This window comes from Tupaia chinensis, unplaced genomic scaffold (genome assembly GCF_000334495.1).
Source record: "Tupaia chinensis unplaced genomic scaffold, TupChi_1.0 Scaffold000437_1, whole genome shotgun sequence".
NCBI lineage: Eukaryota > Metazoa > Chordata > Mammalia > Scandentia > Tupaiidae > Tupaia > Tupaia belangeri.
In genome coordinates this window covers 2,250,788-2,277,611 of record NW_006159942.1, presented here as the reverse complement: position 1 = coordinate 2,277,611, position 26,824 = coordinate 2,250,788, and the positions used below count along the sequence as shown (strand labels likewise).

Here is a 26,824-nt window from a genome sequence, read left to right as displayed (position 1 = left end):
GAGAAGTCTCTGCTCTGGGTCTGCCCTTTGGACTGATGGAGACCTTGTCAGGTCTGCTTATAACTTCTACTGAGCCTGGCTCCCCTTTTCTCTCAGGTATTACTCCCTGGTCAGTCTTTTGCATTCCTTACTTGCTGTCAGTGTCTGCTTCCCAGAGAACCTAAGTTCACAGTTGGTAATCGTTAATGAAAAAATACTGGGTTCTTTGAAATGAAGGAAAGCAATTTTATCCATATTCGTTGTGTATTTTTCGTAATAATCCTACTTAAAAATGACCGTATCTGAGGACTTAAGATAGTTATGACATTTTCCTAAGAACTATAGGGAAATATAACTTAACGTTTAAGAGATTGATATATTTGAGAAAATTTCTGATTTGAAGAATAAGTGCCACAAGTTACGTATCAAGAAAATAATAGTTTGTATGTGAAAGAGTTCATAGGGATGAAGTATCTTGTTATTTTACTCTAATTTTTAATAGGTCATCCCAAACCAATACAATATTCATTGGCTTAAAACTTGTTTATAAGGCTAGTTATGATTTTACCCATGCCTTCTTCTCTAGCTTCATCTAATCCATCCCTTGCCACAGCTTTCTCAACAACCCAAATTTTGTCATCATAATAAATTATTTGCAATTTCTGTTAACTTGTGTTTTTACATGTGTTTCTCCCTTTGCCTACATTGCCGCCTTTTTCTTCCTGTGTCTCTCTCCCTATCTTTTAACCATTATTTAGCAAATCACACCCTTTTACAAACCATTTCCCCAGTCTAATTTTTTTTTTCTGTTATATCTTGAGCAAATCTTTATTGTAGCACTTATACTATTTATTACATGTTTTCTCTACTCTAAGCATGTTATGGATAGCAATTGTGCACTTTAAAATTAACCTTGTATCTCAGGACCAGCAGTTAGCATAACGGCTGTGTTGCTGGGCTCCCATGTAGTCGACTGCGGTTCAAGTCCTGGACCCGGTGACTTGAATTCACGCCGGGCGCGTGTGCGTGCGTGCCCAAGATCCCGAGAGGAGAATGGAGGAGAAGGGATTGCGGCTTGGCCATCCCCCCTTGGGGGTGATTTCTCGCTTTCTGTCTCTCTGTCTCTCTATGTCTGGCGAGCGCACGTGCCCTATATCAAAAACTTCCAAAAAAAATTTTTTTTTTAACCTTGTATCTCTAAAGCCAATAGAGTCTCTGATACAGGCATGCAATAAATGTAATTTGAGTAGAATATCGGAATGGTTGGTGAACACGATGGTCTGGAAATGTTTTATAGAAGAAATAGTTGAGCCAATCCTTGAATTATGGGTAGGTTTTGGCCATGTGAAAATGAAAGAAGAATGGGACAATGTTATTTTTAGGATTGAGAGAGATGCTCAATTCATAGTTTAAGGGTACTTAAAAAGTCTGTGCAAAATGAAATTAAAGTATGAGTTTATCTTGTTGAAAATTTTTTTTGAAATTTATACATTTTTTTAAAAAAATATTTTTATTCATCATAGCACATGCATGCACATGACAGAGAGCATCCCTCCCCCCCTCCAACCGGGCTTGATGATAGATCCCCCAGTGGGGCCTGGTGATGCTGCAATTCTTCTTCCTCCAGTTCCCTGTCCTGTCAGGATCCTGGGCCTGCATGTGAGCACTGCATGAATCTATCTAGACTGGGACTCAAGATTCCAGTTGAATCATATGGGATCTCACTTCCTCTACACAATGTCTAACCTGCTGTGCCATAAAAGCCAGCTTCATAGTTTTTTCATACTACACTTTTCTGTGAACTTTTGGAATATTCTTTGTAGACCTGATTTAGAGTAATCTGATGAATCTTGTGATTTTAGGACCATCAGTCTGATGTTTTTCATAGATTGAAATGACTTACTTAAGTCACAGTGCCTTAACTTTAAGACCATGGAGACTTGAACTTAATTTTATAAGTTTAACTACTTGAGTCAAGAATAGAACTGTTACAGAAGAATAATTAGTGGGATTTTGTAACTGATTGGCTTTTAGAACAGGGAGGTTTAAAATGAACAGGCTTTTGTGTTTGTTTGTTTTTAGAGCTTTTTGCCTTAGGGTTGTGTGCTGGCCAGAGGGAGAGAGAGAGGGAAAGACATAGTGAGAAGGAAAGTGAGAAATCGCCTCCTGGGGGGATGGCCACACTGCAGTCCCTTCTCCTCCATTCTCTTGGAATTTTGGGCATGCACACGTGCCCAGTGTGAATTTCAAGCTACCGGGTCTGGGGCTTGAACTGCAGTGGGCCATGTGGTAGTCCAGTGATAGAATCACTACATCATCTGCTAGTCCTGAACATGAGCAGTTTTGAAATTTGTCAATGAATAAATTATGTTACCATTTATGAAATAGGCACAGCTAAGTGAGAGAAACAGATGTTAGGGGCTGGGAGCATAAGCTGGTGAGTATTAGGTTTATTGAGTTTGAGGCTATCAAGGTGAAAATACCAAAGTCAGAAATTGAGGGTTCAAGCCTATGTCAAAACTGGAACAGGTTGCGAGAAACAGCAGTTAGCGTAATGGCTATGTCGCTAGACTCCCACGTAGTCAACTGCGGTTCGCGTCCCAGACCGGGTGGCTTAAAACTCACGCCGGGTGCGTGTGCGTGCATGCCCAAGATCTCGAGAGGAGAATGGAGGAGAAGGGATTGCGGCGTGACCATCTCCCCTGGGGGGGTGATTTCTCACTCTCTGTCTCTATTTCTCTCTCTGTCTGGAGAGTGCACGTGCCCTATAGCGAAAATCTCTCCAAAAAAAAAAAAAAAGCTGGAACAGGTTGGGATCAGCTGAGAAACATTTTTTAATGAGAGGCAAAATGTAACTGAAGTCCTAGGGGTGAGTATTTTATTGGGTCGTCGGGAAAGTCATGATGACTGTAAAGAAAAACAGAAAAATATAACTTTTCCGATGACCTAATATTAAGGCTGAAATGAGAAGAAATAGAGATGGAGAAGAGTTCAGAGGAAACTATGAGCAGAACCTTGAGTAAGATTATTTATATCAAGGGAAGATAGGAATATAAAGTTGTTTCAAGTTTATTTCTTTTTTGGGAGAGACTGACAGACAGGGATCCCTGAGAGTTTTGTTTCTCTGTGAGCTTTTCCCAGTCATCTAGTTATGGGTGCACACAGTGTGTTCAGATAGAACTGAGCTAGAGACCTTCCTATATTTATGGCCCTATAGCAGACAGTGACCCCACCCCACCCCCCCGCCACCTGTGCCACCGTAGCTGGATGATCGGAATGTTTTTATGAAAACATTTACCCAGCAGCTTTCTTCCATGGTAAGAATGAAGAACTACAGAAAATGATTTGTCTGTTTTTTCGTTTTTCCTAAATGTGTGACATAGCTAGTATCATTAAAATATACAGCCTAGAAGTTAATTCATTACTTGAATAGGTACCTTAAGGCATTAGGACAGTTTTTCCCAATTGTTTGGGAAAGGCTGTGCTAAAGAATCAAATTCTACAGTCATCAAAGAGAGTGATCATAAAGAAGAGCAGTGACTGTGTAGATGAGTTATTCTTTGGTGACATAAGAATTTCAATGGAATGTAGTAGCAAAAACCAAGTTAACGAAATGTGATACAATGAAGAGCTTCAAGAAAATTGGACAAGAAGTCCCCCACAATGGGAGAATTGCTACATAATTGGCTAATTTCTCTTGAGGAATATTGTTGCTGAAATTATGATTCAAACAATATTGCTACTTGAAAAAAATTAAGCCTCAAAATTTAGGTATATTGGGAACCAGCAGTTAGCGTAATGACTATGTCGCTGGACTCCCACATAGTCGACCGCGGTTCGAGTCCCGGACCCGGTGGCTTAAAACTCACGCCGGGTGCGTGTGCGTGCGTGCCCAAGATCCCAAGAGGAGAATGGAGGAGAAGGGATTGTGGCATGACCATCCCCCCTGGGGGGTGATTTCTGTCTCTATGTCTCTCTCTGTCTGTCTGGCGAGCACACGTGCCCTATAGCAGAAAAAAAACCTCCAAAAAAATTTAGGTATACTATAATTATATCTATTAATATATAGAAACTAGAAATAGAAATAAAGGGAAGGAAGTGGAAGAATATAGTAATGACTTTTATTACAGTTGTGGATAATTTTTTTCTGTTTTCTCAATTTTCAGTAAAACTACTTTAACAAAAAATAATAGACCTCCACTGCTGACCCTGATGGCATGACAGGGTCTGGTTACATCCTTCCCCCAGGAACAAGATAACCAGACAGATAATTTAGTCATTGGACTATAGGCAGTGTAGGACACTGATCCTTAAAAGAAGGAAAGTAAATAAGGTGAGCCCTGTAATTGCTCCAGCTTCTTTCTTAGGTAGTTTCCAGGCCACAACTCAGAAGTGGATCATTGTGACCTCATGGAATTGAAGAGACAAGGAGTACAAGGTAGCTAGATTTTGTGGACCAGAATATTGGAAAGGAGGGGATGGCACAGTGAGAGAACAGTACAAAGGGCCCTGTAAAGCCTTGGGTTTACTAATTTGTGGACATGAGAGAGAAACTTGTGAAACGGGAAAGACCACTAGAAAGCTGTAGGGTGCACAGTGCTGATGTTTACACAAGACTGAGAAATTTCTGTGTTTTCAGCAGCATACACGTCTCATTGGGTAGCACCTTAAGGGGTAAGAGGAAGAAATAACAAACTGCTAGACAGGGTGGGGAGACTGTACAGTTAACTACAATGTTGACATAGATGAGAAAACTAACTTTAGAAAAACCAGTAAAATTAACAGCCAGGAAATGGATTCCCTTACAAGGAAATATAAATAATATGATTTGAATATCAAAATAAATGCTTAAGTTCCTCAAAGAGAAATGAAAAGCTTCTATTAATGATGGCCTAACTTATTCTGACCAACTTTCTAAGTGGGAGTAAATCAACCTTTGAAAACTTCAAAGAAAGAGTAACATGGTGAAGGAATATTAACTACATCCAAATCTTAGGAGAGGACAAAACCAGAAATTAACCAAGCACTGAAAGGTGCATTGAATCTGAGGATACCTGAGATGCTAAGCTAAGACTTTTGAGAGCCTTAAGAAGTGAGAGAGAGAAATGTCCAAATAATTCTACTCAGAGTGAGATGTCTGATAACTCTTCTCATATTCTCCTGCTACCAATGACTTAACAGTCTCAGAATAGTAGTAAACCAGTTTTCCTGTGACTTCTAGACCTGGTTTATATCACTGGAGTAGACTGAATTTAAGGAATTAGTTAACATTCCTATACTAGTGTTTTTAGAGGTTGGTGTAAGAAAATACAGATCTTTTCTGGAGGAAAGGTACCTTTAATTTTAGGCCTCAAAATATTTTGACATTAATCATTCAAACACCAATGTGTAGTCTGCTTTGACTATCCAGGCATATGAACAAGGAAGTAAGACCCCATAGTAGCATCCAGCATGAATAAGACAATAGAAAAAGACCTGTAAAGACATAAGATGTGAAGAGTTGTCAGACACAAACTGCTAAATAACAGTATTTATTACCAGTTGGAGAGAAAAGTCAATGTGTACATCTTCGGCAGAATATAAGGAACTCTGTTTTTTCTTTAAAGTGATTTCCTTTACTTTATCATTATAGTTATTTTCAGTTTGACCAGAGTGAGACAGACAGACAGAAGACAGACAGACAGACAGACAGACACACACACACACACACACACACACACACACACACACACGAGCGGCAGGTGGGGAGAAAGTGAGAAAGCTTCAGGATTCGAACCGTGGTTAGCCATGTGGGAGTCCAGCGCCCCCAACCACCATGCCACTTGCCGGCCCCAAGGAATTTGTTTTTTAAAAAACACAGAGTAGTTGGCTTCAAAGGTTGGTACATAAAAACACTTAACCATAAAAGATAAATAAAAAACAATACATTTTAGTGTATTTGAATTAAAAACTTATCAAAACACACCATATGGGCAAAAAAAGCCCTGAATTGGTAGAAGATATTACACCACATATAATCAAAAATGGACTGCCTTCTCCAATCTGTATACATCTCCTTCCATTAATAAGAAAAACATCTGCTGCCTTTATTAGACATTTTGCAGAAGAAACTTCATAAACAAGATCTTCAGCTTCTGTTATATTTTGAGAAATTCAAAGTAAAATTCTAATGATAGGCTGTTAACAAACCTATGAAATTGACAGACATTGAGAAGTCTGACAGTGTCAACTATGTTAAATATATAGACCAACAGGAACCATGAGATTGGGAGTAATTGGTACTTAGAAAGATTTTTGTTATTATCTGGTAAAGCTGAAAATATATATAGTATAGCAGTTGTGCCAGAACAGATAAACTAGAAAAATCGGTGCACAGATTTACCTAGATACTAAATGAGAAATGTTTAATTTAAAATTGTTTAGACACCACAGGAAACAAACCTAATGTCTACCAGTAAATAAACAAACTGTCCAGCAACAACAAAAATAATCCACACAGCTGCCTGTGAATCTAAGTTCTAAAAGAACGTTACAAAAAGTGAATTCCAAAATTACACTAAGACCGAATAATATAAACAAATCTCCAAAAACACAAAGTTGTTTTCAAGAAAAAAATATAGAAATACTTAAAGTCCAGCACCATACTTAAAAACTTCAGAAAGAGGACAAATAAAACTGTGTTTCTTGATTAACATTTTTTTCTTTCTTTTTTTGGAGAGGTTTTTGCTATAGGGCGCATGCGCTTGCCAGAAAGACAGACAGAGAGACAGAAAGCGAGAAATCATCCCCCCAGGGCGGATGGCCACACCGCAATCCCCTCTCCTCCATTCTCCTTTCAGGATCTTGGGCACGCACGCACATGTGCCTGGTGTGAGTTTAAGCCGCCAGGTCCGGGAGTCAAATCACGGTTGACTACGTGGTAATCCAGCGACATAGCCATTACACTAACTGCTGGTCCCTTGATTAACATTTTTTTTTTTTAATCTTTTTTTTTTTTGGAGAGATTTTCACTGTAGGGCGCGTGCGCTCGCCAGACAGACAGAGAGAGACAGAGACAGAAAGCGAGAAATCACCCCCCAGGGGGGATGGTCACGCCGCAATCCCTCCTCCTCCATTCTCCTCTCGGGATCTTGGGCACGCACGCACATGCGCCCGGCGTGAGTTTTAAGCCACCGGGTCCAGGACACGAACCGCGGTCGACTACGTGGGAGTCCAGCGACATAGCCATTACACTAACTGCTGGTTCCCTTGATTAACATTTTTTAGTTTTAAGCAGTTATTTTTAATGATATTATAATGGTTTTATGTTGAGATACCCAGAGTGCTAAAATCAAGGAGAAGTGCTAATATTTTTGTTGAAATATAGTGCCTACATGGAAGTGTGCTATAAAATTATCCATTACATGTGTTGTGTGTACTTTTCCCTTTGTTATTTTATAGTAATACATCTTAGAAGAAACTACATAAAAACATTTTAATATCCCTTAAAGTAAAATACAAAAGAAAAATAGGTTGACACAAATCAAGGACAGCATTGAAAGTACCAATTAGAAATCCTGGATAATCTAAGATAAAAACTTTTAATGCACAGAATAAGCTATTCACTTGACACAGGGAATTAATGAAGAAGGTTCTAAGGAATTTATATGGGAAAATATTAATTAAATTTAAAATTGAATTTTAAAAATGAAAATCCAAATTTTTTTTTTTTAGAAATTTTTGCTATTAGGGTATGTGCACTTGTTGGAGAGAGAAACGGAGAGACAGAAAATCACTCCCCAGAAGAATGACCATGTCGCAATCCTTTCTCCATTTTCCTCTCGAGATTTTGGGCACCCATGCATATGTACCTGCATGAGTTTCAAGCCGCTGGGTCCAGGACTTGAACCACAGTCAAACAAGTGGGAGTCCAGCATCTTGACCACTATGCCATCTGCTGACCCTGGAAATCTTAAATTTTCAAAAAAATTGAAGGAACTTATTTATATAGTTAACTAGGGATACAGGGGGAAAAGTGGAAAAGTCCTAACATATTTATTTGTTAATTTACTTATCTTTTGGAGAGGTTTTTGCCATAGGGCGCGTGCCAGAAAGACAGAGACGGAAAGTGAGAAATCACCCTCCATAGTTGATGGTCATGCCGCAATCCCTTCTCCTCCATTCTCCTCTCGGGATTTTGGGCATGCACGCAACATGCTCCCTGCATGAGTTTAAGCCACCCGGTCCGGGACTCGAACCACGGTCAGCTGCATAGGAGTCCAACGATATAGCCGTTACAACTGCTGGTCCCACCTAACATTTTTATTTTACTTCACTGAGGGAATGGCTTCTAGAAGAAGCTGGGTGGTATGTACATTATAATAAATGTAACCATTAGTGATGTTAAATGTTAACATGAGTTTCAAGTATGCATTATAATCAAAGTAATTGGCCAAATTCAGTAGCCCTAATCAGTTCTTTTAGATATATGAGAAATTAAGGTATGGAAGTTTAAAATGTAGTGTTTTAAATGGGATTATTAAACCACTGGACCAAGAAAAAAGTGTTTCATTTTTTTAGAGTACACTCAAAGGAACTTTATTTGGCTAAACATTGTAACTATAAGTTCCACAATTATAGCTTATTTTGAAAAATTTTTGCTTAACTTTTAGCTATGGTGGTATCCACTGCTAAAATGCTGTGCTCTGCAGGCTGAGACCACATGAAGTCTCAAGTTCAAGTCCTGGACCATCTTGAAGCCCGGGAGCCTGCAATCCCAATTACTCAGAGATGCTGAAGCAGGAGGATCTTGAGTTTAAGGCTGTTCTGGGCAACATTGGGAGAATCTGTCTTGTTTGTTTTGTTTTTCTCAAAAGAACTGGGAATGACAGTGTGATCCAATAGTGTCAACTGGGAAGCTGAATCAGGAACAGTGAAATCTGCTTTAAACTTATTGATTGTAAAATGAAGCAGTATATGTATATACTTAATTTTTTTTTTTTTTTTGTTAAAGTTGCTTTTTTTCTCTTCATGAAAGACAGAGGCAGACATCCTCAACAGAGTCTTTATGCTGTGGTTCTCCACTGAGCCCTGCCGCCAAATGGCTCACAGGCAGATCCAGGAAATACACCTGGAGCCTTTCCCATACAGTCTCCAGAATCAGAAATCAGCAGCATCCTTACTACTTGTGCTAACAGAGCCGGTCCTGAAACATTATATATTAAAACCACTATTTTTTTCTTTCAAAGTAATAATCTCTAAACTGAGCAGGGAAATTCTGATATAGTTCACAGAAAGATTTTTATATATGAATACTAATTTGGAGGGAACTCATCTGTCTCTACAACGCAATGTACATTTGTATCAGAGAGAGCCATCTTTGTCATGGTTATATACAATCTTGGCCTCTTGTTTGTCCTATCTTATGAACTTCTCTCATTCCAAAAATGCAGTTTATGTTGTCATATCCTAAGAAGTGTGTGTAGATATTATATACAATTGTCCCTGAATATATGAAATGTGTCTAGATGTAGCTTGGAGGTATGTAAATATATTCTTAATTGAAATATAACTAATTTTATTTTTACTTTCTAAACAGTTGAACCCACTGTGAGCCTGATAAAAGGGCCAGATTCTTTAATTGATGGAGGAAATGAAACAGTAGCAGCAATTTGTATTGCAGCCACTGGAAAACCAGTTGCACGTATTGACTGGGAAGGCGATCTTGGGGAAATGGAATCCACTACGACTTCTTTTCCAAATGAAACTGCAACAATTGTCAGCCAATACAAACTCTTTCCAACCAGATTTGCTAGAGGAAGGCGAATTACTTGCGTTGTAAAACATCCAGCCCTGGAAAAAGACATCCGATATTCTTTTGTATTAGATATACAGTGTAAGTAAATGGTAACATTTGCCTTGTCAATATGTCATGCGTTTTAATTTTCTTCCTTTGACATATTTCTTTATCAAACTGTATTTCGTTTGCATGCTTAGTAGTCACATATTATAACTTCACCTTGATAACATTTTTTTCTTTTTCATTTTTTGTTTGTATTCTCATGGAACTTTCACTTAACCAGAACATTTTTAAATTAGTTTTATAAATATGGACAGATGACTTCAAAGCTGTTCTCCAACTTGAAATTATTTAATATTGGCCTTTTAAACTTTAAAAGTAGGCTGGACTTCAATGGAGTTGTGGAACTTTGTAATTCAAAATGTTTAGTGCTTTGAGACAAGTTCCCCGTTCTAAATAATTAAGTTGTTACTCAGTTTCATTGATATTACTCATGCAGCTTTCAGCAAGAATCATTTTCTTTTCTAGATGCATATTAGTTTGAAAAATGCATCTTTTTATAATCTAATCTAACCTTATTGATTATGTCATGATATTCTCATGTTGGTAAAACAATATTTTATAGACGTAATTGGAGTAATAACCCCTGTAGATAAGGTTCAAAGTTGGCTAGCCTGTACTTCCTTTTTGTATTATAGAGTACTCGCCTGTGTGTGTGTGTTTACATATTCTTCCTTTATACACCTTCTCAGTATTTGCTGAATTCTTTGTGATTTGTGTTGCTTTTAAAAATTTTAAGCCAGAGGAAATGTGATAATTACAGATAGTTTATGGCAGAGATAATAAAGATTAGGCAGAGTAGAGAGAAAACTAGAAGAAATAATTCAATTCTGTTGTAATTTCCATCCAGGCATAGATTATAAATCTGGATAGGCTTTTGAAGAAGTTCTTTTGTTGTTGTTAACTCTTTTGTGTTTCCATACGGTGTGCATAGAGTTTTAAATGACAACATATTCATGATACTTGGTGTAAGGGATTCTAAAGCTAATTCCGAGGATCATTGTAAACATGTATATAGGATTAAACTTGAAGAACTATAAATGTTGTTGTATTACCATTGTATTATTGAATGCTAATACCATCTATTTTCCTCACTTCTCTGGGGGAATCCAATTAAATATTTTATTATTCCTTTTCCTACTTTGCCTTCACAGACCCTTAATTTTTTCCTTTTTCTCGTAAAATTCAGATCCCAATTGTAAGTACTATTAATATTTTTTTCTTTTTTTTGTCTCTGTGTCTTAATTATGACTGAAATTTTATTCAGTTTGTATATTTATAGTTATAAATTTTTTGCTTGCTTGAATGCAATCCTAGATATATATAAACTAATTCTAATGCAATTCTTTATAACAATGGTTCAGTTTATTGGCTTGCTCCTAAAACATCCTTAGAGTACTCATGACATTTTTTTGTTTTAAAATTGGAGCTCTGTAAAACATGTGAATGAAGTTTAAGGAGATAATTTTTTATATCCAAAATGTATACCTCAAAATCTGGAGGTATTCTTTGAGGTAATTTAAAGCCTTGCACTGCCCCCTTTTTAAATTGTAAGTTTAAAAACAGAAAAGGGAAATGAGCAGCAGTACGATGGTAGCAATTCAGGGAAGGAGGGTGGCGCTCCAAGGCCAACACAGCAGCTCTGACCTTACACGCCCTTAGTGGGGACAAGTTCTCCCCGGCAGTACCAGCCTCAGGCTGGCTTTCTCCATTTAAAAAGAGATTAAACCCACAGATAATCGAACTGTTCTTTTTAGCAATATTCTTTTGAACCAGTTTTTAAATTACAGAGATATTTGTTCAATCTCAGGATTTATAAGAGGCAGACATTTCTTTTTTAAAATTATTAATAATTGTACCTCACTGAAAGTGGTTTTTTTTTTTTTTTTTTTTTTAAGCTTCCTTCTTGTGAACTTTGCTTTTCAGTAGATCAGGCTTTTTTGGCAATAATAAAGACTGACCTGGTCTCTCTGTAACCTCTCATCTGGCCATGTGCTACTTACTTAGTTTTCTGTGTAGCTCACAAAAGCTGGAGGTTCCCTATACCATGCAAAAGTAATACTTGTTTAGGGAAGTCTTTCATGACCTCTTTTACCTCCATTCCACGCTAAGGCCTTTCTTATCTTCTTTCTTTGCAGCCTATTCTTTGCTTTCTTGGCCCCCATAACAGGGTTTAGTTAAAAATTTTTAGATATTATCTTCTCTATACTATTAAAAAGTATATTTTACGAATACAGAAACTGTCTCTGTACCAAACACCTGAAACAGTGCCTGGCATTCTCTGGGAGCTAAATAGAGAGATGGTTGAATGAATGACAGGTATTGGTCTTTGTAGTGTGAAACATACATTTATGTTGCTGGTAGATTCGGGTATTGGTCGTTCAGCTACTTAATGGTCCACATGTGGTAAATGAGCTTTAAGTACATGAATAGATAATAATTTGTTTTAGTATAGCTGAGGCTCTAAATAACTTATGTCTGTTCTAAGTACATAGTCTTGAAACATCTGTGTCACAGGCTGGCCTATGGCTTAGTGGTTAGGGGAGCTGGATCCCACAAGGCTGACTATGTTGTTTGAATCCTGACCCCAGTGGCTTAAAAACATGCCAGGCATGTGTGTGTGCCTGCCTCAAATCTCAGGATGGAGAAACAGGAAAAGGGATCGTGGCATGACCATGCCCCTTTGGAGGGTGCTTTTCCTCCTTCCTTTCCATTTCTCTTGTCTGTCTGTCTGTCTGTGGTGAGCACATGTGCCCTCTGGTAAATGAAAAAAAGTTCGTATCACATCTCTATATGCCCATAAATGATAATTGTTAATCTAAGGAGTCTAATTTCTGTAATTTACTTAGTAACTCTTAGGGAATGTTTTCTTTTAGAGTACTACCTCTTAAAAGATAGTTTTATATGTCTCATTATTTATTTAAGTAAGATAATGTATTTATATATTTCTACATCTCATACTAGGACTTCTGTATTTTGCTATTGGCTATTATCAGTTTATGAATATTCTTACATTCTACATCCCTAGTAACTGGAAATGTACATGTTTATAGTTGTCTAGTGTTTGGGTACTCATTGTTCATTCATTCCTTCATTCATTCCTTCTGTCAACTTGTATTTATTGGTACTGTCTGTCACGTAGACTGTATATATTGAGAGTAAAGAAAAATTATTCTGCTTCTAAAGCTTAATCTGTTGTGTTAATGCTTTATTGTTGTATATTGCATTTATTTTCAACAAAAGATAAACTGTCATTCTTTTTTTTTTTTTTTAATATATAGATGCTCCTGAAGTTTCAGTAACAGGATATGATGGAAATTGGTTTGTAGGACGAAAAGGTGTCAATCTCAAATGTAATGCTGATGCAAATCCACCACCCTTCAAATCTGTGTGGAGCAGGTAATATTAAATATTTATAAAGAGAAATTATTTGAAAGCAAATAATTCTCAAGTTTAACATTAGAACAGTATAACGCATGCGTAGAGTTAATATCTAAAAATTTTATCGAAATGTCTTCCAAGTGTTCTCTGGTTTCACCCCCTTCACCTTACCGTCCTCTCAGTTCTGTTCTTCAGTGGCTTCTTTTGCCATTATAGCAATTTCTTTTTTTTTTTTTTAATCTTTTTTGGGGGGGGGGGGGAAGAGGTTTTCACTATAGGGCACGTGCGCTCACCAGACAGACAGAGAGAGACAGAGAGACAGAAAGCGAGAAATCACCCCTCGGGGGGGGATGGCCATGCTGCAATCCCTTCTCCTCCATTCTCCTCTTGGGATCTTGGGCACGCATGCACACGCGACTGGCGTGAGTTTTAAGCCACCGGGTCAGGGACGTGAACCACGGAACCACGGTTGACTACGTGGGAGTCCAGCGACATAGCCATTATGCTAACTGCTGGTCCCCCATTTTAGCAATTTCTTTTGGTAATTACTGCAATAGGTAATTTTTTTCAAATTTTAAAAAATTACTTATTTAATTTTATTTATCATCATTACTATTTTTAAAAATTTGTTACACGGCCTGTGTGCTCATCAGAAACAGAGAAAGAGAGAAAGAAAGGGAAAAAGCAAGGCACCAGGTCTGGGACTTGAACCTCAGTCGGCCATGTGGGAGTCCAATGCCTTAATCACCGTGCCACCTGCTGGTCCTCCATAATAGGTCTTAACTTGCTACTTGATTTACCAGTTTTTAACCCTGTCAACCTTGATAGGTGAAGAATCATATACACATGCCTGTTCTTCACAGTCCAAATGAAATTAAGCTACTTTTAGTTAAACTCTGTAATCACTTTTTACTTCCCAGTAATGGGTAAATATTATTTACTGAGAGTATTATGAGGAGATATCAAATGGTTCATGAAAAAAATGGAATTAAGATACAAGTTCATCTTGGTGAAGAATATTTTGAAATTCATGTAAGGTTTTCATAATACGTATTTTCTTCTGAACTTTTGGAAAGACCCCTTGCATACCAGAAAACTCTCTTGTCTGCAGATATTTGTTTTTCACATGTTTACTCGTTGCCTCTCTATTTGTATGGTTTACTATCTGTGTAATTGTCTTTATCTATTAAATTTCAAAGTGTTACACTAATGTTTTTATTCATATTTATCATTATTTGGAGACCCATTTGAGTCTTAAGACTTGTACCTGTTAACCTGGTAATAATTTTCTTGTATTTTTTGTCATCCTTCATCCCTTATTTTTCTGTTCATTCTTATTGAAATGGCTACTTATTGTTTAATACTTTTTCTTTCATATTTTTCAACAGTTCTGCTTTTTTTGTGCATGTGCGTGTTCACCAGAGGGAGAGACAGAGAATGAAGGAGAATAAAAAGCACCTCACATGGGGAGTAGTCATGCTGAAGTCCCTTCTCCCTTTTCTTCCTTTTGGGATTAGGTACATTCATAGGCGCCTGGAGTGTTTCTCAAGCTGCCCAGGCTGGTACTCAAACCACATATCCATTAGTGATCTACCTGCCTCAACCACCAGGCCACCGAGGCAGCCTGATTTTCTTAAACAAATTTTTATTGACCTAATGATTTAAAAGCTTTTTTGCATATATTTATAAGAGCATTTTCGCATCCTCTTTATTTTCAGACCATTTTATGGATGGTAGTATCTTCCTTTCTTCCTAGAGATACTAGAGTTATTCCTCCCCAGAGAGGATTTTCTGCTTACTACATATTGTTTCTTTTTCCTCTAAGTTCTCTTGTTGTTCTTCAATTTGTTTGTTTGTTTAGAAATTTTATTTTGTAACTATCTCTTAATCTTCTTGGGTTGTCTAGTCATTTTCTAGTGAAGTATTTTAATAAAATGCTTGGTGGAAACTCTGTTAGTGGGGATTATTAATTAGGTTCCACTTGGAGTGATCAGGTGGTGAAGTGGTTATTTTTTTGGAGCACTCTAGTGTCACTAATGGAAGACTGGAAGTCTTTTCTTCATGACTATTCAGTGTATTTATTGAATTAACCTTAATTCTTTTGCCCAAGATATAAATGCCTGCTGTCTATACAGAGTTGCCAGGAACCTATTATTTTGTTTTGTAGCTTTCATCTTACCGCCTTATTTCTAACCCTCTTCTTCCCTCGGCCTTCTGTAGTACAGTTAGTCCAACTCTAAACTTTCCTTGGGTTCTTTGGAATGAACTGGCTGTTTTCTCATCCATAAACCTCTTGCAAGCAACTCTTCATCCTAAAGTAAAGCCTTTCGACTTTGGGGTTATTGACATTTTTGGCTGGATTATTACTGTCTGTGGTGGAAAGTCCCTTGAATTGTAGGGTATTTAGTAGCATCTCTGGCGTCTATCCTCTACAGCCAGTAGAATCCAATCCTCTTAACCCCCAATTCTGACAAAAGGGTCTCTAGACATGACAGATGTTCTCCAGAGATAAAGTCACTCTTGATTGAGAAACACCAACCTAAAGCGTTTGTGTTTTCTTCAAGCTGCCCAGGCTGGTACTCAAACCACATATCCATTAGTGATCTACCTGCCTCAACCACCAGGCCACCGAGGCAGCCTGATTTTCTTAAACAAATTTTTATTGACCTAATGATTTAAAAGCTTTTTTGCATATATTTATAAGAGCATTTTCGCATCCTCTTTATTTTCAGACCATTTTATGGATGGTAGTATCTTCCTTTCTTCCTAGAGATACTAGAGTTATTCCTCCCCAGAGAGGATTTTCTGCTTACTACATATTGTTTCTTTTTCCTCTAAGTTCTCTTGTTGTTCTTCAATTTGTTTGTTTGTTTAGAAATTTTATTTTGTAACTATCTCTTAATCTTCTTGGGTTGTCTAGTCATTTTCTAGTGAAGTATTTTAATAAAATGCTTGGTGGAAACTCTGTTAGTGGGGATTATTAATTAGGTTCCACTTGGAGTGATCAGGTGGTGAAGTGGTTATTTTTTTGGAGCACTCTAGTGTCACTAATGGAAGACTGGAAGTCTTTTCTTCATGACTATTCAGTGTATTTATTGAATTAACCTTAATTCTTTTGCCCAAGATATAAATGCCTGCTGTCTATACAGAGTTGCCAGGAACCTATTATTTTGTTTTGTAGCTTTCATCTTACCGCCTTATTTCTAACCCTCTTCTTCCCTCGGCCTTCTGTAGTACAGTTAGTCCAACTCTAAACTTTCCTTGGGTTCTTTGGAATGAACTGGCTGTTTTCTCATCCATAAACCTCTTGCAAGCAACTCTTCATCCTAAAGTAAAGCCTTTCGACTTTGGGGTTATTGACATTTTTGGCTGGATTATTACTGTCTGTGGTGGAAAGTCCCTTGAATTGTAGGGTATTTAGTAGCATCTCTGGCGTCTATCCTCTACAGCCAGTAGAATCCAATCCTCTTAACCCCCAATTCTGACAAAAGGGTCTCTAGACATGACAGATGTTCTCCAGAGATAAAGTCACTCTTGATTGAGAAACACCAACCTAAAGCGTTTGTGTTTTCTTTCTTTCTTTCTTTCTTTTTTTTTTGTTTTTACTGACAGAGAGGACACATGCACTCTAGAGAGCAAGAGATAATTGACTCCCCATTAGGGTACAGCCATGCCGCAGTTTTTTCCGTTCTATCCTCCTATTCCCCTTCATCCTTCACTCTTCATTAATCCCCCCCTCTTTCCCGGGCAAGTGCACACATGCCACTGGGACTGGGATTTGTACCATCCTTCTTATCTTCTGTCTTCTAAAATTGTGCTTTACAATCTTTGTTGAATTGTACCTTTTGTTGTTTCTCCTCATGAGGATATTAATGACTTTTTAATTCCTTGTCTTCGTTTTTTGGTGGGAGGTGATAGTAAGAAAACAGTATATTTGGTCAAGCTGTTGTTTGCAGGCAAAAGTACAGTTTTAAAAGTAAATAAGATCTTGGGAACCAGCAGTTAGCGTAATGGCTATGTCGCTGGACTCCCACGTAGTCGACCGCGGTTCGTGTCCCGGACCCGGTGGCTTAAAACTCACGCTGGGCGCGTGTGCGTGCGTGCCCAAGATCCCGAGAGGAGAATGGAGGAGAAGGGATTGCGGCGTGACCATCCCCCCTGGGGGGGTGATTTCTCGCTTTCTGTCTCTATGTCTCTCTCTGTCTGTCTGGCGAGCGCACGCGCCCTACAGTGAAAATCTCTCCAAAAAAAAAAAAAATATATATATAAACGAATAGAAATGATCTTATTTACTTTCTGAGACAGAAAGCGAGAAATCACCCCCCAGGGGGGATGGTCACGCCGCAATCCCTCCTCCTCCATTCTCCTCTCGGGATCTTGGGCACGCACGCACACGCGCCCGGCGTGAGTTTTAAGCCACCGGGTCCGGGACACGAACCGCGGTCGACTACGTGGGAGTCCAGCGACATAGCCATTACGCTAACTGCTGGTTCTCTATTCGTTTATATTTTCTTAAAAGTGAGAAGCAGTCACTATTTAAGATACCAATTTGATTAGGATATTTCTAAAAGCCATATAATTTCTGGATTCTCATCCTAGGATCCTGTACTTCTAGATGCCGTTTTGAAATCAATCATTTAACTTCTCTAATCCTAAATTTCCTTTTCAATAACAGTACTTCATGAGAATTTTCTTTTCTTTTTTTGGAGAGGTTTTTGCTATAGGGCGTGTGCGCTCGCCAGACAGAGAGAGACATAAAGCAAGAAGTCACCCCCCAGGGGGAATGGCCACACCGCAGTCCCTTCTCCTCCATTCTCCTCTCGGGATCTTGGGCACGCACACACATGCGCCCAGCGTGAGTTTTAAGCCACCAGGTCGGGAAGTGAACAGCAGTAGACTCATAGTCACGTGGGAGTCCAGCGACATAGCTGTTATGCTTATTGCTGGTCCCTTACTGTGGTTTATTTTTAATAAACAACTTTAAAAGATTGTAAGCCATTTTTATATTTTTTTAGAGAACTAAAAGGATCAGATTTTGGGGCCCAGAGTTCAAATGTAGTTAGACATATATAGTTTATATTTAATATTACCCTCCTTGTGAAAGAACTTACCTTTTAGTAGCCAGTACTTACAAAATGTTTTCTTCTAAAGTTCTAAGAAAGTTGAGTGTTTCAGGATTTGCTTTTTAAATCATACTAAATTAAAATACTACTCAAAAAGATTTTATGGATTACTTTTCCACCCACTATGTTGGAATTGCAGAACAAAATCATGCCACCTACTATTCAGTGTCGATTTGCTTCTTTCTGCCTTTTTTTATTGTTAGTCCTTTTGTAATAAATTATTGATGTTCTACTGTATACTTACCTCTCTGAAGGCCGAGACCGAATACTATTTACTTCTGCGTCTCAGCAACACCAGCAGCATAGATTGTGTTAAATAGTAAGGTCCTAGTAATTGAATGAATGAATAAGTGAATGAATGCTTTGAAAAATCATTGATCCTCAAATATACTAGTTGAGCCACCTGTATCTACTTGCCTTTTATTATCTTATATTAAAACAATAACTTATATACGCTTTAAAAAGTTTGTAGGCCAAATGGTGACCCAGTGGTAAGATGTGACATTCTGGGAAGCTGACTCATGTGGGAAGGCTCTGAGTTCACATCCAGAGACTGCCCTGGGAACTCTTGGTGTGTATGTGCCTAAAACCCAGGACTGACTGAAGTGGCAAGTGGATCATACACGATTTGGGGGTGTTGCACTATCAGATTCTCCACTCTCATGGGTGAAATAAATAAACTTTTAAAAAAATCACTTTTTAAACCTATAGGTACCAAAAAATAACATCAATAGCATAGATAGATAGATAGATAGATAGATAGATAGATAGATAGATAGATAGAAAGAAGTTTTTATTTCTTCCATGAGCTACAGAGTTGGAGAGTGAAGAGGAGAGACAGGCACTCCACTGGGGTCTTTATGGTGTGATGTAATCCTTAGCCTCAGCCACTAGGATCATGGGTGCATGTGTGCTTGGTGGATGCAGGGATGAGAACGAGAACTTAGGGCCTTCTTGTATAGACTCAGCATTGTGGAGCATTGCATTATCACTGCACTACTATGGCTGTCTGGGAAAGTGATTTTTAACTTAGTATACTTAATTCTATTGCAACAAACTGCTTTAGAGTTCTTATAGTGGGTCTTAATATGGTTTAGAATAATGTGTACACTAAGAATAAGACCTCTTAGCCAAATTAGTATACACAGGTTTTTGTTTGTTTGATTTTTTTTTCAAAGTTTTTGTTTGTTTGTTTTTTGTTATAGGGCTTGTGTGCTCACCAGAGAGACAGAAAGCAAGACATCAGGTGGGGATGGCCATGTCACAATCCCTTCTCCTCCAGTCTCTCAGGATTTCTGGCACATGTGCTCATGCGCCCAGTGTGAGTTTCAGGCAGCCAGGTCCAGGACTGAAACTTTAGTCAGCCATGTAATGGTCCAGTGAAGTAACCATTGCACATCTGCTGATCCCAGTGTACACACAGGTTTTTTGTTTTTTTGTTTTTGTTTTTGTTTTTTTGGCAGGTAGAGATTTTAGCTATAGGGTACATGTGCTCTCTGGAGACTCAGAGAGAAAGCAAGAAATCATTCCCCAGGGGGGTTGGTCATGCCACAGTCCTTTCTCCTCCATTCTCCACTCGGGATTTTGGGCACACACAAACTTGCACATAGCATGAGTTTTAAGCCACTGGTCTGGGACCCAAACGGTGGTTGACTCCCAGTCTCACAATATAACCAATTGGCCATCTGCTGGTTCCTACACACAGTTTTAAAAAAGAACTACTATTAATGCCAAATGGTGTCTTGGTTTTTATTTTTTATCATCACAGATGCCCACTTTACAAATAAAATTATTTTATAATGAGCACCTACTTGTTCCTTTAGAAACTGTCTTTTGGTGGAGCACAGTATAGGTTTGTGTTAGTATTAATTGATACTCCATAAATATAGAAGTTACTGAAAAACTATGTATTTGTATGAGATGACTTTTCATTAAGAAAAGTATAGATATATTATGAGGAGACTATTTGACTGAGAATTTTAATTCCTTTTATACTGTGGGTATGTCTTCAAATAGTATATTTTTATATTTTTCAGTTTTCCGAATATAGTATTTGAAAGTCACTTTTTTACTCTGCCCTCCCATTTAATTTTATGTTGGCCTAGCTACACTTCATTGGATTGTATTTTGAAAGAATGAGTGTTATTTTATTTTATTTTATTTTAATTTGCTCTAGGGCAAATGGAGAAAAATAGGGAAAGTAGATCATTCCTCAAGGGAAATGACTTCACCACAGTCCCTTCTGCATTCTCCTCTGAGTCTGGGCACTCACGCACATGTACCTGTTGTGTTTTTCATGCTGCCAGGTCAGGACTCCCAACTGCATAGTCAGCCATGTGAGATTCAGCTGCCTTAACTACCACGTTAACCTGTCTGGCCCAGAATGAGTGCTTTTGATTTTTATTAAGGACTGTTTATTTAATTTTATTTATTATTATTTTTAAAAAATTTGATCAGAGAGACAGAGATAGGGAGAGGGAAAGTGAGTAAGCATGTGCCAGGTCTGGGACTTGAACTGTGGTTGGCTCCATGAGAGTCCAGAGTCCTCTGTCATGCCACCAGCCAGTCCTCAAAATCAGTGTTCTTAATTAACTTTGTCTTAGTAGTTTATTTTTCCTTAGTTTACTTTTTTTAAAATGAAAATTCATGCTTGTCCTCCTCCATCCTCCTAATTATGAGAGAGAGATGGGGAGAGAGAGAGGAAAAGGTAAAGAGATAGAGATAGATACTTTCGACAGGATCTTGCTGTATTGTGATCGTCATGGCCAGCCTATCAATTAGCAAGGATTATAGGCATTCACTGTTGTGCCAACATGTTCAGGTTGGCCTGGAAAATAAACCAGGACCTCCCATGTGGTTTCTAGCTCCCCAGGCGTTGGTGGTACCTGTTCACCATCATTGCTGGGTCCTTTTTTTTTTTTTTTTTTTGATAGATTTTTGCTATAGGGCATGTGTGCTCACCAGAGAGAGACAGAAAGTGAGAAATCAGCTCCCCCGGAGGGGGTTGGGGGTGGAGTCCACGCCGCAATCCCTTCTCTTCCATTCTCCTTTTGGGATCTTGGGCACACATGTACACACCCCTGGTGTGAGTTTAAGCCACCGAGTCCAGGACTCAAACCGCAGTCAACTACATGAGAGTCCAGTGACATAGCCATTACGCCAACTGCTGGTCCCAGGGTCCATTATTTTTATATGATTTTATTTCATAGAGAACTGTGTCTGAAAAGTACTCATTCTTTTACTAATATCTCAAAAGTGTAATGTCTATATTTAGTTGTCAGAAAATAGTCTGACGATATTTACAATGATTTCATTCTCTTTAAAATCCAGGTTGGATGGACAGTGGCCTGATGGATTATTGGCTTCAGACAATACTCTTCATTTTGTCCATCCACTGACTTTCAATTATTCTGGGGTTTATGTCTTGCTGGGGTTTAGGTCTGCAAAGTGTCCAATTCCCTTGGTCAAAGAAGTGATCAGAAGATCATCTACATTTCAGGTAAGTTACTGTCTACTTGCAACAGCCATGTAATGGTCCAGTGAAGTAACCATTGCACATCTGCTGATCCCAGTGTACACACAGGTTTTTTGTTTTTTTGTTTTTGTTTTTGTTTTTTTGGCAGGTAGAGATTTTAGCTATAGGGTACATGTGCTCTCTGGAGACTCAGAGAGAAAGCAAGAAATCATTCCCCAGGGGGGTTGGTCATGCCACAGTCCTTTCTCCTCCATTCTCCACTCGGGATTTTGGGCACACACAAACTTGCACATAGCATGAGTTTTAAGCCACTGGTCTGGGACCCAAACGGTGGTTGACTCCCAGTCTCACAATATAACCAATTGGCCATCTGCTGGTTCCTACACACAGTTTTAAAAAAGAACTACTATTAATGCCAAATGGTGTCTTGGTTTTTATTTTTTATCATCACAGATGCCCACTTTACAAATAAAATTATTTTATAATGAGCACCTACTTGTTCCTTTAGAAACTGTCTTTTGGTGGAGCACAGTATAGGTTTGTGTTAGTATTAATTGATACTCCATAAATATAGAAGTTACTGAAAAACTATGTATTTGTATGAGATGACTTTTCATTAAGAAAAGTATAGATATATTATGAGGAGACTATTTGACTGAGAATTTTAATTCCTTTTATACTGTGGGTATGTCTTCAAATAGTATATTTTTATATTTTTCAGTTTTCCGAATATAGTATTTGAAAGTCACTTTTTTACTCTGCCCTCCCATTTAATTTTATGTTGGCCTAGCTACACTTCATTGGATTGTATTTTGAAAGAATGAGTGTTATTTTATTTTATTTTATTTTAATTTGCTCTAGGGCAAATGGAGAAAAATAGGGAAAGTAGATCATTCCTCAAGGGAAATGACTTCACCACAGTCCCTTCTGCATTCTCCTCTGAGTCTGGGCACTCACGCACATGTACCTGTTGTGTTTTTCATGCTGCCAGGTCAGGACTCCCAACTGCATAGTCAGCCATGTGAGATTCAGCTGCCTTAACTACCACGTTAACCTGTCTGGCCCAGAATGAGTGCTTTTGATTTTTATTAAGGACTGTTTATTTAATTTTATTTATTATTATTTTTAAAAAATTTGATCAGAGAGACAGAGATAGGGAGAGGGAAAGTGAGTAAGCATGTGCCAGGTCTGGGACTTGAACTGTGGTTGGCTCCATGAGAGTCCAGAGTCCTCTGTCATGCCACCAGCCAGTCCTCAAAATCAGTGTTCTTAATTAACTTTGTCTTAGTAGTTTATTTTTCCTTAGTTTACTTTTTTTAAAATGAAAATTCATGCTTGTCCTCCTCCATCCTCCTAATTATGAGAGAGAGATGGGGAGAGAGAGAGGAAAAGGTAAAGAGATAGAGATAGATACTTTCGACAGGATCTTGCTGTATTGTGATCGTCATGGCCAGCCTATCAATTAGCAAGGATTATAGGCATTCACTGTTGTGCCAACATGTTCAGGTTGGCCTGGAAAATAAACCAGGACCTCCCATGTGGTTTCTAGCTCCCCAGGCGTTGGTGGTACCTGTTCACCATCATTGCTGGGTCCTTTTTTTTTTTTTTTTTTTGATAGATTTTTGCTATAGGGCATGTGTGCTCACCAGAGAGAGACAGAAAGTGAGAAATCAGCTCCCCCGGAGGGGGTTGGGGGTGGAGTCCACGCCGCAATCCCTTCTCTTCCATTCTCCTTTTGGGATCTTGGGCACACATGTACACACCCCTGGTGTGAGTTTAAGCCACCGAGTCCAGGACTCAAACCGCAGTCAACTACATGAGAGTCCAGTGACATAGCCATTACGCCAACTGCTGGTCCCAGGGTCCATTATTTTTATATGATTTTATTTCATAGAGAACTGTGTCTGAAAAGTACTCATTCTTTTACTAATATCTCAAAAGTGTAATGTCTATATTTAGTTGTCAGAAAATAGTCTGACGATATTTACAATGATTTCATTCTCTTTAAAATCCAGGTTGGATGGACAGTGGCCTGATGGATTATTGGCTTCAGACAATACTCTTCATTTTGTCCATCCACTGACTTTCAATTATTCTGGGGTTTATGTCTGCAAAGTGTCCAATTCCCTTGGTCAAAGAAGTGATCAGAAGATCATCTACATTTCAGGTAAGTTACTGTCTACTTGCAAAATGGGTTATTTAAAATATTTTTATAGTAACAATTATAATCATATTATGATCTTTGGCAGTAGTTTTTAATTGTAAAGATTTATATTCCTCAGTGTGAGGTTTTCTAAATAGCTCAAAATGGATATGTAAAACTACCCTAGAAATACACATGTAAGGTTACATGTCCTTACTCAGAGAAATGTCAAATGTCTGTGTCAAGTTATATAAATTTAAATATCTATAAACATAGATTTTTTTTTTTTTAGTAAAATAGTATTAAAAAATTCCTTTTACAGATAGTATGCTTTTCTGGATTCATTCGTCTTTATACCAAGAACAAACAGTGACTTTTTTTTTTTTAATGTCAATTAGCACACAGTTGTCTGATAGGTAAAATGGGTTGTAAACTGTGATAACTTGCTTTGTTAAATAACGTTGTTTGCCACTCATCTGGAGACTGTGCCATATTGGGTTGTGAGAGGTTAAGTGGGAGTGCTACTGAAAGTGTCTGAATGAAATAAAATTAAAGATGTATCTTAACTGTCAATCCTTAACACCAATAATAACTTAGATTCTTCATATTCTATTTGTCTTACTGTGAACTGTTAATTTGACTGAGTATAAATATGAACATTGACGAAATATAGAGAGTTAAAATGTATTTTCCTTGGTGTGGTTATCAATAATAAAATACCAATGAAATGCTTATTTTTTAAAAATTTGTGTAAAATGTTTTGAGTATCTCCCTACGGACTGCAAGGTAGTAGTAATATTCATGTTCAACAAGTGGAAAATTGAGAAAACAAAGAGCACCTTGAAAAATGAAGGTTTGTATTACACTTATATGATAGTTAAGATTTTTATTTTAAATCCAAAACTAAATAGAGATTTTAAAGAAATTATATGCTTTCTTGAATATTATGGTCTCAATTCTTATATGATCATTCAATCCAAGAATAGCTCCTTTATTTTCTGATACCATTCACCACAATTTGTAGTTGTGTGCTCATTTCTTTACTTATTATCTAGCCTTACAATAAGGCAAATTGTGTTTGCTTTATTCACCACTGTATACTCAACTGTTAGTGCAGTGCCTGGCATAAGATAGGAAGGATCTTCAAAAAGTTTGTAAAAAATGCATATTATGAAAAACCTATACATGGATCTAAAATTTTTTTTGCATGAAAATAAACATACTATAGTTTCATTTCCGTGAACTTGTTGATGTCCCTTTGTAGAGACTCACATAATTTTTTTTTTGCATGACTGGTAAGACTCTTAGAGTGGGTATATGCCTAGCTCTGTTTGTAATAACAATGCATTGATAGAAATCTAGATGAGATTAAATATTAGTATATTATTAGTCTTCCTTCCAGGAGAGGATAAGCCAAAGAAACGTGTGTTTAAAATGTATTTACTTACGGAGTATTTACTTTTTGTTTCTGTTGTACAATTTTGTGTGAGATTTTACTTGTAAATCTTAGCCTTAATATGTTATAATAATAATCATTTAAATCGCAAGGCTCAATTTGGGCACTCTTACGATATCCCAGATTTTTATTTACTGACATTCCGATCTACTTCCTAGGACTCCTGACTGCTATTAATGATAATTAACTCCGTGTAGACATTTGCAGCTGCCCCTTTACACCAAGCCTGTTCTCTACCAGTCTTCCTTCTCTCAGTTGCTGGTCGTTTAAACCCTACGCTTTTTCAGGGTATGCTTGATAGTTGTCCTTGATTTCTCTTTTTCTCTAATTCCCCACCTAATTCTAAACAAATCACTGTCATTTCTCTCATTATATTTTGCACCTCTCCTATTGCTACTGCACTGCTCCAAGCCATCTTTACTCTATTATTGTAACCATTTAATTTGCCTACTTTGAATCTATCTCCCTTTTATCTGCTGTCCAGTTAGCAGCCAGAATGATCCTTGTAAAGAGCATGTCAGAGCATATCACTTCTCCTCAAAAGCTTCTGTAGACCTCTCATAATGAAAACCAAATCTTTACAGATGACTTACAAGGAAGGCTCTGGGCATGCCCTTATCCCAGATTATTTCTCTGACCTCATTTCTTATTACAGTATATCCCTTGGTCACTGGCCCAGCTACACTAGCCTCCCTTCTAGTCTGTGAATACAGAAGACACAATTTTACTTGAGCCTTGGCATATGCTGTTGCCACTGCCTGGAATGTTCTTCCACCAGTTATCCTCATAGCTCTCCTTCATTTCCTTTAGGTCTTTGCTAAAATACTATCTTTATCAATGAGCTTTTTTCTTTCATTACTATAATTAAAATTGAGTATTTTCTCTTTGCTACTTCTAGTCCTCTTTCTCTGCCTTTGTTTTTTTCTTCAGTACTTACTGCCGTATAACATACTACATATATTTTTTACATTCTCGTCTGTTGCCCGCTCTTTCGTTGAACATAAATTCTAAGAAGAAAGTTTTTTTGGTCTGCATTACTGCTGTATTCCCCCATCTTCAACAATATTTAGCTTATAGTAGATGTTTAATATACTTTTGTTGCAGAAATAAATTTGTTTGATAAGAAAATAATCAGGAAAGATTTAAAAATACAAAATCGGGGGGCCAGCAGGTGGCCTGGTGGTTAAGGTGCTGGACTTGCATGTTGTTGACAGTGGTTCAAGTCCCCAACACAGTGACTTGAAAATCACTCTGGGATCATGTTGTGTGCATGCCCAAATACCCAAGAGGAGAATGGTGAAGGGACTATGGCATGACTATCACCCTCGGGAGGATGATTTCTCACTTTTTTCCCCTCTGTGTCTCTCTATGTTTCTCCCCAACCAGTGCATGTGTACCCTGTAGCAAAAACCTAAAAACAAAACAAAAC

General features: G+C 37.8%; 1 protein-coding gene across 1 annotated transcript in view; it reads left to right on the top strand.

The window, feature by feature from the left end:
- NECTIN3 (nectin cell adhesion molecule 3) overlaps nucleotides 1-26,824 on the top strand; it is a 148,548-nt gene that overhangs the window by 44,565 nt on the left and 77,159 nt on the right. The window contains exons 3-5 of the mRNA XM_006155149.2: nucleotides 9,557-9,853; nucleotides 13,099-13,216; nucleotides 23,812-23,963. Coding sequence (XP_006155211.1) covers nucleotides 9,557-9,853; nucleotides 13,099-13,216; nucleotides 23,812-23,963 — 567 coding nt within the window. The remainder of the gene's footprint in view (nucleotides 1-9,556; nucleotides 9,854-13,098; nucleotides 13,217-23,811; nucleotides 23,964-26,824) is intronic.